At 36.6% G+C, this 15530-nt stretch overlaps 1 protein-coding gene across 1 annotated transcript in view; it reads right to left on the reverse strand.

The window, feature by feature from the left end:
* The window catches only part of LOC309387437 (cAMP and cAMP-inhibited cGMP 3',5'-cyclic phosphodiesterase 10A-like), a 174222-nt gene that overhangs the window by 86950 nt on the left and 71742 nt on the right, over nucleotides 1-15530 (reverse strand). The window contains exons 3-5 of the mRNA XM_081943914.1: nucleotides 9602-9630; nucleotides 7891-8011; nucleotides 4786-4835 (exon numbers count right to left, since the gene is read on the reverse strand). Of these exons, the coding sequence (XP_081800040.1) occupies nucleotides 4786-4835; nucleotides 7891-8011; nucleotides 9602-9630 (200 nt within the window). The remainder of the gene's footprint in view (nucleotides 1-4785; nucleotides 4836-7890; nucleotides 8012-9601; nucleotides 9631-15530) is intronic.

A 15530-nucleotide genomic window follows, 5' to 3' on the forward strand; every position in this document is an offset into this window, starting at 1 on the left:
TTTTAGACCTCGTAATCCCTTAATTTTGGATAGAGTCAGGGTGACTGGATGGAGCTGAGCGTTTACCGGCCAAATGCCCTTCCTGATGCCAAGCAGAGTTCTCAGTAGATAATTTACTCTTGGCACCCTAGGAGAGAAACACCTGCTGTTACCTAAGCTTTAGCGGTCAATCTTCTGAGTGGAAGGCGAGCATCTTCAACACTAGGCCACCATGCCGCTTACTTTTAGACCTTCCATAATAAAAACTCTAGGATAGGAAAAATGTGGCTTCCTCCACATTAGTAATCTAGTGGGAAATATGTTTGTACAGATAGTCCTAGACTTATGGGATCAGAATCTCCATTGTTACACAAAGCAGCAGCCACACCTGATTTTAAAAGATTTTTGTCTTGAATCACTGTAATTATTAAGTGAATCATGCAGTGAATCATGCAGTTCTTAAGAAAATCCAATGTCCCCATTGGCTTTGTTTATCAGAGATTAGTTGGGAAGATCACAAGCAATGATCTCATAACCCCAGAACACTATAACCATTGTAAATGGCACATACCATTTTCCAAGTGCCAAGATTTTGAACATGTGATCATGGGGATGGTGCAATGGTAGCAATTGCAACGACCAGTCATAACTCACTTTTTTCCAGTGCCATTATAACTTCAAATAGATGCTAAACAAATGGTTGTAAGTCAAGGACTACCTGTACTCTTATTCCCCCCCCCCCCCCCGTGTAGGCCAATGTATTCTTTAAGTAAGTGTTCGTTTGGTATTGATGTTTTTTACTTGGTGTTTTGTAAACTACCTACTCTGTAAACTACCAAACTACTTTGTGATTGAAGTGGCCCACAGTCAACGAAGACAATAAAGAAATGAAATATGAAAGTGCATGTGTCTAAATGTCTTACAGTGCTCGTATAATTAAGAAGCCTGGCTTATTTGTTTATAATCACTTTGCCTGAATGATCTTGATTTTTATGAAGTTACAAAACACTACAATAGTAGCAGTACTTTTTGAGTTACTAGCAGTGATAATTCTTTAAACCTCATATGAAAGGAGGGGGAAATCTCAAATATTTATATTCATTTATATCATCACAGACATTGTAAATCAGATCTTTCTCTACAATATTGAAGATCAACACCTGAACACTAGCAAATATGCTTTGGGTGATTAATACTTGTGTCGATCAATTTCAAAGCCTCACTGTTGAGTATTCAATTAAGACCTGTAGGAAGATTAGTATTCATAATCTCTTATTCCCTTTATAACCTTCACTACTTCTCTCAGCATTTCATCTTGAGCAAACAAATCAAGCATGCATTTCAGATTTATATTATTTCTCTGTCAGGTATACAGTATGCACGGGTAGACTCATGAACCTAGTGTTAAAAACAGACATTTTTCTAAGTAGATACTCAACAGTCGCTATTCTGATTCAATTTAACTCATTTTTCTGTACTTTTCCTTCTCATTTTCTACCATTCCAGTCTCATCACCTCCATTCATCATTGTCACCTAATTGAATAATATTTTTCATGAATCATATTTATATTTATACATTTCTTCAGAATGTACATTTTCCCCAGAACACATTTCTGATTTCTCTGTTTCCTGAGCTTCAATATGCAACTACATACCAACCTATGGATTCCTACTTATGAACCTACTCTAGGTTCTATTCCTACTTACGAATTCCACTCTACACTTATTCAGTCTACCAAATTCCACTCTACAAGCATTTATTCCATTTAGAAATCAATTTTATGTTGTACAACTGAAGGCAGTTATAAAGTACTGGCCTAATATTTGAAATAGGAAAAATAGATCTTGCTTGTAAGTCCTAATTATGAGTTTGGGTCACAGCCTAATGGCCAAGAGTAGTCTTCATGGTGGCATCACCCAATATGGAGTATTCTCTCAGAAAAGCATGCTGCCTCACTCCCTCTGTCACCAATACTCTTAGTTTAAGCAACAAAACATTTCAAAGATTCTAGTCTATGGGGATAGGTTAAACACATATACACAATTAATTCACAGTGTTTTATAATTTATGTAATTCTATATTTACTAGGCTTGTCTATAAGAATAATTGAAAAGAGGTTTCAATGCCAATACATAAAAGTATTGAACAGAAATAGGCTGACAGTTCCAAATAGTTCAATATAAATAAAATAGTTCTAGTGAAATGACAAGTAATTAATCATGTCAGGAAAGTGATACTTTAATGCAGTATTGATTATGAATGAAGGCAAATATGTGTGCCAGAATGTGTGGTGAGAGAGAAGTTCCTGGAGGATGGGCTCCAGCACAAGACCTAAATCAGAAGGCCAAATCTCTGGTCCTGGTAACCAACCTTGATAAGATCCTGCAATATTGATTACCATGAGATTATGTAGTGAAAGCCTAGCTGAACTTCTGTGGTGAAAAGTAGAAATCTCCAACCTTTCTACCCAAAGTCCTCTGTGTCTATATAATAGGGATCTGCTTTAAGGAAACTGTTTGATACTTCCTCTACCTATCTTTGTCTTACTCCACATCCTCTCCCTGATTCTGATGTATGTGAGAGATGCTCTCCTACTTTCTTCTCAAAGTCAAAGCTAGATTCTCTACAAAAATTGGGGGAGAAATGCATAATGCAACCTTCTGGTTATATAACATAGATCTATGTGACTGCAACATTCAGATCCTCCTGGCCTTTGAGAGAGAATAAACACCATCTCTTTTCCTTAATTTTGGCATACAACTTCTGCTTTTTCTAAAAGGTTCAGAACTTCTCTGTATCCAGCAAAAATAAAGGGTTTATGGAAAAGCTGACTCTTTATATGACCCAACACATGTATCTCTTTTTCTCAAAAAGATGTAGATTATATGCCTGAGATAAGTGAAATATGTATGAGCCCAGCCTGATAGTCTAATAGTGTGTATTATCATGAATAAAACATCATAACAGTTTAATATTAAGCTTGTATATTGGCAATATCTGTTAATAAGGCTTATGAGAAAGTTTGCATTGTACGTGAATGCTTAAGTGTCTTGAAGTAAGAAGCAGTTAACTTTAGTTCATCTAAAACAAATGATATGTTTAGCTTATACCAAGCAAGCTCTAGCAGACAAACAACAGATTCTAATTTGATCCAAAGATGAGTTGCATCGACAGACTGGGTTCATTAAACCAAATCTCAAGGAATTTTGGAACTTTCTCCCTCACATGGAACCATCAAACAAAATTCTAAAGATGTCCTTGACTCTGAGAGGAGATTTTTTAGGGATAAATGGGGGGGGGGGGTGTCTATTCAAAAGAAGATGTCCAAAAGGAACATTGGGCATACGAAACACCACTTAGTTCTTTTGATTTTATTCACCAGAAATATTAGCAATCCTTGTTATTTGCAATTCTATCCTATAAATATTGAAAATCTCTGGGTGGCACTGTCTTGTGCAAAAAGTTAACTAATATTTACCCATGTATATACCCAAAGCATGAAGATGTATTTGTGCTTCCTTATTATCTATTTCAGAATAAAGATCTTGCGTCAACTAAATACAAGGTATGGATTTATATAGTCTTCTTTATTATTTTCAGCTTTTTTAAAGGAATATGGACATAATGACATTTGCCCATCTCTCTCAGAGAGGACTCTGGCTGGATACAATAACGTTTAAAAGGAACAAAAGCAATAAAGAAGATTAGAAGTTGTGGGGAATGATACAATCCATTCCTGCTAAATTTCCCCACCTTATGTGAATTAAAGGGTTAGTGGCCTCAATAATCCTTCTTGGTGGCTGCCCCCATAATTTGCCTTATTTCTTGGGATACCTCATCACCTTTAAGAAGGTATTAAGATGTCTGGGATATCTGAATGCTATGAGTATAACATATGGGTGCTCATGATGATAGGACTTCCATATGATAAATATGTGTATATTTTTGACAATATGTTTCTGGTTTGACAGTGAAATATGGTAATGAAATAGATAGCATAGCTATTTTTGTTTCAATAAATTAAAAAAACTAAAAGACTGCCTTTCAAAGGATACAATCCATCTCTATTGCTCCAGTGTAGAGGACAGAAAATTTGAGAAGAATTAAATTTAGAGGAAAGCAGATTCCAAGTAAATATTAAATACAACTTCAGAACAGCAACAACAGTTTGGCAACGGAGCCAATTACTCAGTCAAACAGAGGAGAGGTCTCCAACCTTGGCAATTGTAAGACTTGTGGACTTCAATTGTTGGCTGAGGAACTCTGGGAATTGAAGTCCACAAGTCTTAAAGTTGCCAAGTCTGGAGACCCCTGAAACAGAGCATCTCCTTCCCAAGATACATTCCTGCAGAAGTTAAAAAAAACATGAGATGGAGATACTTTAGTTGGATTCCTCATTGAGCAGGGAGTGATTTAGCTCAAGTCTTGCATAACAGAAGAGATAAAAGAGGCCAGACTATTTGTTAGACTACAAACTATAACCTATCAGTACTGTATCTCAGTGCTTACAATGCATACGCTGCTTTTAGATCCAGGGCTAGAAGTAAGTTTCCAACAAGGTGCATCTGCAATAAAGATTGATTTAATATGACAATTTGGTAAATTTAAAAAAGAAATCATTGCAGAGGATGTTTGAAAAGTGTACAAAGAAGAAAAGTGTTTCAATAGTTTGATTCATCAACTACATTTACGAAACTAAGTGGCCTAGAATAGTTATCCTCTGTGAAACTTCATGCAATACGTTACACAAAACACCCTGGAAAGTTTATTTCCATAAATTACAGTTTTCCAAATTTATACTTACATTATTGCATTCTCCCAGGAAATACAGTGCAAACCCATCAGCCTTTGTAGCTGCCAAAACAATCATTTCAAAAAGTTAAAAATGATGCATGTTCTATTTTTGAACAGAGTGCTTTCCTATTAGCACAAGTATATATTTTAAATATTAAGCCACTATGTAAAGCATTAAACATGAAGAACTGAGTAACTGAGTAACAAAAAAAATGAACCCTGCATTCATATATTCCATGAAATTTGAATATCAATATCAAAGCTTAAATATCAATAGGTTGTTGATGAAATTACACAAAACGTTTGTTAAAGAGAAACAGTTATTCTTATAAACAAAATAAATGTTCAAATCTATGTATGCTAAATATTGACATATTTTACTAATTAAATAATTTATTCACTAAAATTGAAAAATACAAGTCATATATTCTGTACTACACAAAAGAGCTAGACTAGAGCAACTTAAGAAAAATGTTTTCCAATCAAATTTGTTGCTCCAGACATGTTTACCCAATTACTTCCTGTTAATAATTTGCAGCTCATTTCCTGCTTTGAATTCCAGCTTCATTAGATCCAGAAGTCATTGCTACCTCATTAGTATAATCAATAATGAAATCTTAATTCTGATGTAATCACTCAGGAAACAGACGCAGCGAATAAATGCACAACATCCATTCCTTAACAACAGTATCTAATAACCAATACTGCACTGAAAGGTGTCTAAAATGGAAAGATAAGGGAAAACAGGAAATATTCATCTAAAACCATCTGATTCCTACATATAAAAGATAAATGCAAACTAACTATTGATTATGTCAAAAATTAAATTTATGTTTTCACAAATACACTTTTTTTCACTACAGTGAAACCTCAGTTTAATAAAACTGGATGCATTGAACTTTGCATGCAATTCTTTGCCCTAATTCATTTATGTACTGTAATTATATAATTACACAAATTATATAAATTGATGCAAATAATTTAATAACATAATATGTGGCATTTATTAAATGCCATCATTACACCAATCAGGCAAATTATCATTATTATGTGATTCTGTATGTAACTGAATCCTATTCCTCCAATTAGTCTATTAGATTGTATAGCAGCTTGTACCAAATTAAGAAAATAAAAATGATTTTATGATTATACAATATAATAAAATGCAGTATCTTTAATTCACTTTTTTATTCATTCAAATGATTCATAAACTTGTATGTCATCAATTCCATTCATCCCATGATGGCTTAAAGTATTAAAATCATTCTTGATTCATATAACACTATAAATAATAAAACATCCACAATAAATATAAAACATTACACAAATAGTCCTCAGCCTATGACCATAATTGAGCCCAAAATTTATACTGATAAGTGAGACATTTGTTAAGTGAGTTTTGCCCTATTTTATGATCTTTCTTGGTATAGTGCTATAGTTGCTAAGTTACTTAACATGGTTGTTAAGTGAATCTGACTTTCCCATTGAATTTGCTTGTCACGAGATGGCAAAAGGTGATCACATGACCCCGGGATACTACAAATGTCATAAATATGAGTCCGTTGCCAAGTGTCTCAATTTGACCATAGGGAAGCTGCAATGGTCATATGTGTGAAAACAGTCCCAAGTCACCTTTTTCAGTGCCATTGTAACTTTAAATAGTCACTAAATGAACTGATGTAGATCGAGAACTACCTGTATTATTCTGAGAAAATGATTACCGATTAAAACACCCACAGTAACCAGTAAAGTTTGGCTCAAGGTGCTGGAGTGTTGTGTGAAGGAGGGCTTGTGTGCAGTGCTGGGATGGAGAAATTGCTCAAATGGCGGTGGCAAATGTGCTACAGAGGCACCAAAACCTAGGCAGAGTCTGTCTGTCTAAATTGGTTAGGATAGATGTGGATGAGGAGAAATGGCACAGGAGGACATTGTGATGGTGATGGGCATAGGTAGATATAGCTGGAGACTGGGGAGAGTCATTCTTGGAGAAGGGAACTCTGATTTTATACCAGTACCACATTCAGGCCACCCGTGATCAACTCCAGGAACTGGTTTCCAAAGTTTTGTTGGATCTGGCTTCTAGCTGCTACTTAATGCCAGGGTGATCTATAATAAAGCTCACCTCATCTACAATTTGTTAGTGGGTGAGACAGCTGACCTGGTTTGTATCCTGAATGTGGCATCAACTACAATGCCAGGGCAGAAATAGGTGTATGACTGTTTTTTACTCATGAGTTTCTGATGGGCATCCAAGGGCCCTGTCCCAGATATCACCAGCCAGGAGACCTCTTTGTGAGGCTGGGCCTTAGGGATCAGTGGGGATTGCTGCTGACATACCTCCTCCCAGCAGTGTACCTGCCTGTGTTCCTGGACACTGTATCTGAGTTCCCTAGGCTTAAGCTGCCATCTCTGGGCTTGGTATCTGAGTCAGACAGGTGTTCACGTACACCACAATAGCCATGAATCTGGTCCAACTTATTCATGGCCCAACTCACACAAGGGTCACACATTAAATCTGGTGTTTGCCTTGGGGCAGTAACATCATGATCTGGAGTGGGGCCAGTGGTGAAATTTAATTTTTTTACTACCGATTCTGTGGGTGTGGCTTGGTGGCATGGTGTGACTTGGTAGGTGTGGTTTGTTGGGCATGGCAGGGGAAGGATACTGCAAAATCTCCATTCGCTCCCCCCTCTGGGACCAGCCAGAGGTGGCATTTGCCAGTTCTCCGAACTACTCAAAATTTCTGCTACCAGTTCTCTGAACTATTCAAAATTTCCATTATCAGTTCTCCAGAACCTATCAGAACCTGCTGGATTTCACCCCTGAGTGGGGGGATATTAACGTCAGTCCCCTGCCATGGAAAGATCATTTCCTGTTGGCCTTAAGAGTTCTCTACAGTGGCTCTCACCACAGGGAACCTCAGGATGGGGGATGCTGCAATGGTCCTTGGTCTCATGGATCTCTTAGTAATTTTCAGTACCATTGACCATGGTACCCTCTAGGCCTATTAATAGTTTTCCCCATAGGTGAAACTTTGTGATGATATTCTATGAACTGACACTTCCTCAAACGGATGCATAGATTCTAATTCCAAATATAAAACATATTTTCCTACCTATTTGAATGATGGTGCTCAATTCATACAAGAGCAGTTGATTGTTCCCTGCTGCATCCATCCGTTTCTCTAAATGGCTGTTCAGGTCGTACACCATTCCTTCCATATCGGGATTTTGGTACTATTGGAAATAAGGATACATTTCAAAATATCTTATGAATAAATAATTATGTGGCATTCATGAGAAAAATAAGTTATTTTATAAATGAAAAGTTTCGCTGAGAAAACATTGAATGCTTAGACCAAGGGTGTCAAACTCGATTTCATTGAGGGTTACATCAGGATTGGGTTTGACCTTGTCATGGCCAGGGTGGGCATGGCCAGTTTGATGTCACTCGTGTCAGGGGCACCTGTGGTGGCCTGAGTGCTCTGCCAGAGAAAATGGATTCCTGAGCTCCGTTTTCAGCTGCAACAATCCTCTGCCAGAGAAAATGGATTCCTGAGCTCTGTTTTCAGCTGCAACAGCCTTCTGCAATCCTCTGCCAGAGAAAATGGATTTCTCAGCTCAGTTTTCAGCTGCAACAGCCTTCTGCAACCCTCTGCCAGTCACTGGCAGAGGCACTGCAGGCCAGTCCTTTGCTATTTCCAGGGCAGCCCCAGGGGCCAGATCTAAGCACCCCGTATGCTGGATCCAGCCCCTGGGCCTTGAGTTTAACACCCCTGGCTTAGACAAAAGAGAAAAATGAATCACGAGACCCTATTTTTCAGTTTATCAATATCAGTTTATCAATATCAATTTCCTATGGATTAGATACAGGTTAAATCATTTTTTTTTCATACTGAAATCAACTGTACTAGTTAGTCATAGTTGAATGTGCTGTATACAAATTGTTCGAGATTCAATTCTCAATATCAGAGAGCAAAGCAAGGCAACACAATTTTCTAACAAGGTTATACCAATTGAGTAAATAATGCTGTACTGAACTCACTGAAATGTTTATTCGATTTAAGGCAACTTCCCATATTTCTAAAAATATATAATTATTATATTTTGGAAATGTTGATAGGTTAATGTAGTGATTCCTACTTTATTCCATAGAAAATAAAAAGAAAGTGATAATCACAAATGAAAACAAATATACATGTCCCCAGACAATGTTGCAGGATCCAATCTGGGTTGGTCAATGGCATCAGAGGTTTTCTCTTCCAAGCTTTCAGATTTGTGCTGGAGCCCATCTTCAGAAAACATCTCTCTAAGCTAGAGAGAAGTTCCCTGAAGATGGGCTCCAGCATGAGTCCAAAAGTTTGGAAGGAAAATCTCTGGTTACAGTGACCAACCCAGGTTGGATCCTGAAACTGATCATGTTGGATACATCTCTATCCAACAAGTTGTTTTCTTCCTAGTACAGAATTGAGAAAGGGCCACCTGGCTGTCTACCTTCCATTTCTATTCTGCTACTGTTCTGCACATAAAAAGTTAAGAGACGAATAGACCAGAGCCAATCCTTTTAGGACCCCAATTGTTTCCAGGAGCTTTGGAAAGTTGTGTGCCTTTAGCTATTGAAAGAGATCATGTAATCAGTAATTTCCAAACATGGGTAAATTACCCAAAATTGAGTAAAAGTATTTTTTGTTTGGGAATGATATACAAACCATTATCAAGTACAACAAAGACCTTTAAATTGACTTAAAGGTTTCCACATGTATGGGCAGTCCTCAGCTAATAATCAGTCACTTAATGAGAACTAAGGCATAATGCTATAATACTTACCCTGCTGACATGCTTAGAAGCTGAAACATCTGTTGGAAAAGGAAGAAAATAAATGGATACTCTTAATATATTTCAAATCCTTTGAGAGACTAGGAAAAGAACCAGTTTCTATTTTTTTTAAAAAAAATCATAGTTGTGCAATTATTCTGACACTTTCTTCCCATATTTAACAAAAATTGAAACAGAAGATTTTCAGTTTCTATTTTAATTGCACATGTTCCTTTACATTATAACATTAACTAAAGAATAAAAAATCTATTCAATTAATTGTTAAATCTAATTTATTATGCAGCATACTCCTTCACATATGTCAAGTAGCTGTCAGATCCTTAAAATATCCAGTCTGAACCAGTTTAACATGACTAAAGATACTTTAGAAACTATTGTAACTGCACATCCTACTGAGTTGTTCTCTTAGCATTCTAATAAAAAATGTCAGCATTTCTTTTGAAGAGAAGAGACAGTAGTTTACCAAATAGTGTTTGAAAGTAAGTTTTAAGAAAGATTATCATTTAAATGTTGATCATAATTAGTACACATGATATGCTGACTATAAGAAGCAGAGGCAAAAGAATATGAAACAGTTGCAAGGCTTCATCACTCCAATCTACTAGACAAGTAACCACACATATATATAAAATTTGTATTCCTATTTGTCTCAGGTTGTGGTGCTATCGGATTCAATGTCCACTAGACTACAGACAAAACCATATAAAAGCTACAAACGGAAGACACATTTGTATTGTGTAGTGCACTAAAGATGTATTTTCTCATAAATTCACGCTTCTCTCTTTCGGTCTCTCTTTTTAACCATATTGGAATGAATCATTGAATCTGGGAGAAAGAGCTGCTAAAGAAACTTCATCTGCTAGGTTTCACGGAGGACGCCTTGGGAAACTACGACCTCAAGGATGCCCAATTTAGGATAGTCCAACGGCTTGTGGACATTGATTTACAATATCTACGAGCCAGAGCCAATAAAACTTGCTCCCCCCTGACTCTCAACCAAGTTAATAACTATGGATTGAGGATCGCTTCCTATTTTTATACCCTAACCATTCCCAAGTATAGAAGAGCTTTTTCCCTAGCTCACTTCAATGTCTTGCCCTCAGCACTTCTGGATGGTCGTTACAAGTGGCTCCCGATTAATAAGCGGCTGTGCCCTTGTGACAGAGCCGAGATTGAGACAGCGGAGCATGTCCATCTATTTTGCCCTATGTATAGCGCGGACAGATCTAGGTTACTGTCTCTTCCTGAAATTGTCCCCTCTGGTCCTGATGGCTGTGATTTGTTTGTGCATTGCCTTGGGGATGTCTCCTCGTACATCACCTCTCAGGTTTCCAGGTTTTTCTTGAGAGCTGTGACCATTAGAGGAGAGAGCTGAATCCTCCCTTAGTTGGGGGTTTTGGTGACTGGCTGCTGTGTCTCTTTTGTAGTGGTCGTGTTTTGGTCTGTGACTGTAAATAAAGTATTTTAGAATCATTTAATCCAGACTATGACAATAGATTCAATAAGATTCAGAAAATTAAAATGAAGTCCATATAAGAGTGAGAAATTGATACTAACTCATTCTTCTATTTGGGATCATAACGTTCAATATATTCTGGGGAAATCTGCACTTCCTTTAAGAAATAAAGCTTTTAGTTTAAGAGTCCTTTATGGCTAAATTTGGCTATATTTTTATTACTTTTCTTTGATGATAAAGAACACTTGTAATTGGTTTTAACTAGGAAACCTTGATTAGAGAAATCCTACCTTCAGAACTGTAAGTTTTGCAAGTTTGTATTTAAATTAATGCAATGTGCTGTAAATGACCTGCCTGTATTAATTGATACAGAAGATTTCTGTCCTCAGCATGTAACATAGATGTTTGTGCAGGTAAGATTATCAGTCCTGCTGTCAAGCAAAACCAAGCATTTAATATTGAGTGCCATACCATGTGCACGAATCATACAAGTGGCAAGAAAATAGGGGCAGTCAGGCATAACACAGGTTATATAGACAGTAAACACAGGGTCAATCAAAATGGACTCAAATGCACATACACCAATGCACAGAGTATAAGGAATAAACAGGGTGAATTAGAAATTCAAGTAAATGGGGGCAGATATGATATTGTTGCCATTATAGAAACTTGGTGGGATGAAACCCACAAATGGAACATACAGCTAGAAGGATTTAAATTATTTTTAAAAATAGACCAAATAAAAGAGGAGGTGGGGTTGCACTATATATAAGAAATAACTACATCTTTACAGAAATAGAGCACAACAACATTGAAAACTATCTTGAATGCATTTGGGTCAATATTAAATGGGAGGGAGGATGACATTGCCATAGGTCTATATAACAGGCCACCCAACCAAGCAGAGGAAGTAGGTGAACTTTTTGCTAGTCAGCTAACTAAGGTATGTAGGAAGCACACCACAATAGTAATGGGAGATTTTAACTACCATGACATCAACTGGGAAACAAACTCTGCACCAAGTGGAAGATCCAACAGGTTCTTAACAAACCTAGCAGACAACTTTGTTTCCCAAAAAGTAGAGAAGGGAACAAGGGGATCAACCATATAGGACTTAATTCTCACTAACAGAGAGGAAATGATAGAAGGTGTTGAAACTACAGGAACCTTGCAGGCAAGTAATCATGCAATATTGGAATTCAATATTATGCAAACACAAGTAGTAGAAAGTCAAACTAGAGTCTTGGACTTTTAGAGAGCTAATTTCAATACACTTAGAGAAGGCTTGGGAAGGATTCCATGGATGAGAATCCTCAAGGGGAAAACAACTCAAGAAACTTGGGAAATTTTGAAAAATGAGATTATAAAAGCCTAGTCTAGCACAACACCAATGAAGAAGAAAAATAACAGCTCCCCAAAGAAAAGAAATCAGTATGGCTGCATAAATAACTCTCTGACAAATTGAAAGACAAAAAGGATAAGTATAAAAAGTGGAAAGAGGGAGACATAACTAAAGTAGAATATCAGCAAATAGCCCAAGCATGTAACAATGAAGTGAGGAAAGCTAAGGCTCACAATGAAGAAAGGCTTGTGACAAAAGTAAAAAATAACAAAAAAAAGCTTCTTCCGACATGTTAAAAACAAGAAAAGGTCAAGGAAACAATTGGCCCATTGCTGGGAGAAAGTGGCAAGAAGGTGAAAAGCAACAGGGAAAAAGCAGAACTCATTTTTTGCATCTATCTTTACACAAAGGGGAAAAAACAGTCCAACCTATCAAACACAGCACCACAAAAATCAGATTAGGAACACAAGTTGAAATAGGAAAGAAAATGGTAAGTGAGCACCTGTCTACCCTAGATGAGTTCAAATCACCAGGACCAGATGGATTACACCCCAGGGTTCTGAAGTAACTGGCAAACGAGATCTCAGACCCACTGAACTATATATTTCAGAGATCCTGGAGCACCAGGGAACTGCCAGAGGACTGGAAAAGAACTGATGTGGTTCCCATTTCAAAAAAGGAAAAAAAATAGATCCAGGAAACTACAGACCTATCAGCCTGACTTCAATACCAGGGAAAATTCTGGAAAAGATAATTAAGAAACGAATTAACACCTAGAAGTAAACAAATTAAAAGCCAAAAGCCAACATGGGTTTGTCAAAAATAGATCATGCCAGACTAATCTTATTACATTCTTTGACAAAGTGACAAAATTAGTGGACCAGAGGAATGCCATTGATTTAATTTACTTGGACTTCAGTAAGGCATCTGATAAAGTAGACCATAATCTACTACTAGATAAAGTAGAAAAATGTGGGTTAGACAGCATCACCACCAGATGGATTCGTAACTGGCTGACCAACTGCACTCAACATGTAGTCCTCAATGGAATTGCATCTACATGGAGGGAGGTATGCAGTGGAGTACCCCAAGGCTCTGTTTTAGGCCCAGTACTCTTCAACATCTTCATCAATGATTTGGATAATGGGATAAAGAGGGAACTCATCAAATTTGCAGATGACACCAAGCTGGCAGGAATAGCCAACACTTCAGAAGATAGGCTTAAGATACAGAAGGATCTTGACAAACTTGAATATTGGGCACTATCAAAATGAAATTCAATGGTGAAAAAAGTAAGGTACTATATTTAGGCAAGAAAAACAAAATGCACAGGTACAGTATAGGTGGTACCTTGTTCAATAGTAGTAACTGTGAGAGGGATCTTGGAATTCTAGTGGGCAACCATTTAAATATGAGCCAGCAGTGTGGGTGGAAACTAATCAAGGAGAGAAGCAACTTAGAACTGAGGAGAAATTTCCTGACAGTTAGAACAATTAATCAGCGGAACAGCTTGCCTCCAGAAGTTGTGAAAGCCCCAACACTGGAAGTCTTTAAAAAGATGTTGAATAACCATCTGTCTGAAATGGTATTTCTGAAAGGGTTTCCTGCCTAGGCAGGGGGTTGGACTAGAATATCTCCAAGGTCCCTTTCAACTCTGCTATTATAATTGTAATTGGATAGCCATCTGTCTGTGAATATGGGTTAACAACAACTTTGCTGCACAGGATGTGTATACTTAAAGAAACAAGGAATTACAATTATACCGTATTACAATATTATTATGTGTCTCAAATCTCTTCTTGATCCATTTCAAAATCCTGATTCTAACCTATAAAGCACTTCAAAAATTGGAGACACAGCAACTGAAGGGCTACCTATACCAAATATTGCTACCTGTATAGCAATATTGTGAACTGAGACTCTTATTTCCTTTGAAAAGTATCAATATGGAATTAAAAAAGTAAAACTTTTCTTCCTGGCATTACACTAATAAGGAATGCTGAACCAAATTGGATGAGCAGTCAGTTCTGCTCATGTTTCTTTCATAGTCGTTAAAACATTTGTTTCTCAATTGTCTGTCCAATTTTTCAATCCACATTTTTAGTTCCATTGACTATTTTATAGCTCTAGTTTAAACTAATTCTGATCCTTTTGAAAACATTTGAGAAATTTCATGATTTCATTTGGATTCAATATAGCAGAATATTCAGATGAAAAGAAGTTTTAACATTACAATTCACCTTCCTCTTTTCTGAGTGCAGTAATCTAGACTGCAGTTACATTGACATCACAAAGTGAATATTAATTGTACATCATGTATAGCATTTAGAGTTTTATTTGAACAGTAATAATTTCTACAAAGATTCTAACAATTTAGAGTATAAAATAATCAACCTATCAGCTCATATTTCTCTTCAAGTAATAAGTCCAGACTTGACATATTTGGCACTTCTGTAAATGTTAAGATATTTAAGTGAGCTACACAAGAAAATTTTCTTCTGGATATTGGTAGGAAAAGTCACTTTCATACCATAAGCTCACTACTTGTATAAGAAGTTTGTGGATTTTCAATTATTCACTATGATAGATACTATGACTGCCTAAGATAAACAAAAAAAAATTGGTTTGCATTTCATTCGCATATCTGTAACAAAGGATTAAAAACTGGATTATATATTCCAGGAAATAACACAGTTTTTTGCATAAGTATACTCTGAATTCTTATAATAATATTTCATAATGTCTAGTATGTCTAGAATAAAAAGTACCAAGAATGTGAAAAACTAAAGAGTTCATGGGTGGTAATGTAATATTGTACTGAATGTGTGGTGTTTTCCTATTTCAGGCAGACTGCAAATGCAAAACTCTGCACTGTGTATCATTACAGATAATGTTGTCATGCTGTTGAGACTGGTTGCCAAGTCTGTAGGTTATGTTGCTTTCTTTGTCTTTTGAGTTTTATAGGAAAACAGCCAAATGAAAATATGTGCACTGTTTCTGTGCATTAGAAAAAGGTTTGTGGTATATATAAAATGAAAAGTGTGTTATTTTCCCTACAAACCCAACAAATACATTGTGACTCAGAGGTTTGCCCACATCATGCTTAATTGAAATGCAGTACA

This window comes from Natrix helvetica, assembly GCF_964273705.1.
Source record: "Natrix helvetica genome assembly, chromosome: 2".
Taxonomy (NCBI): Eukaryota; Metazoa; Chordata; class Lepidosauria; order Squamata; family Natricidae; genus Natrix; species Natrix helvetica.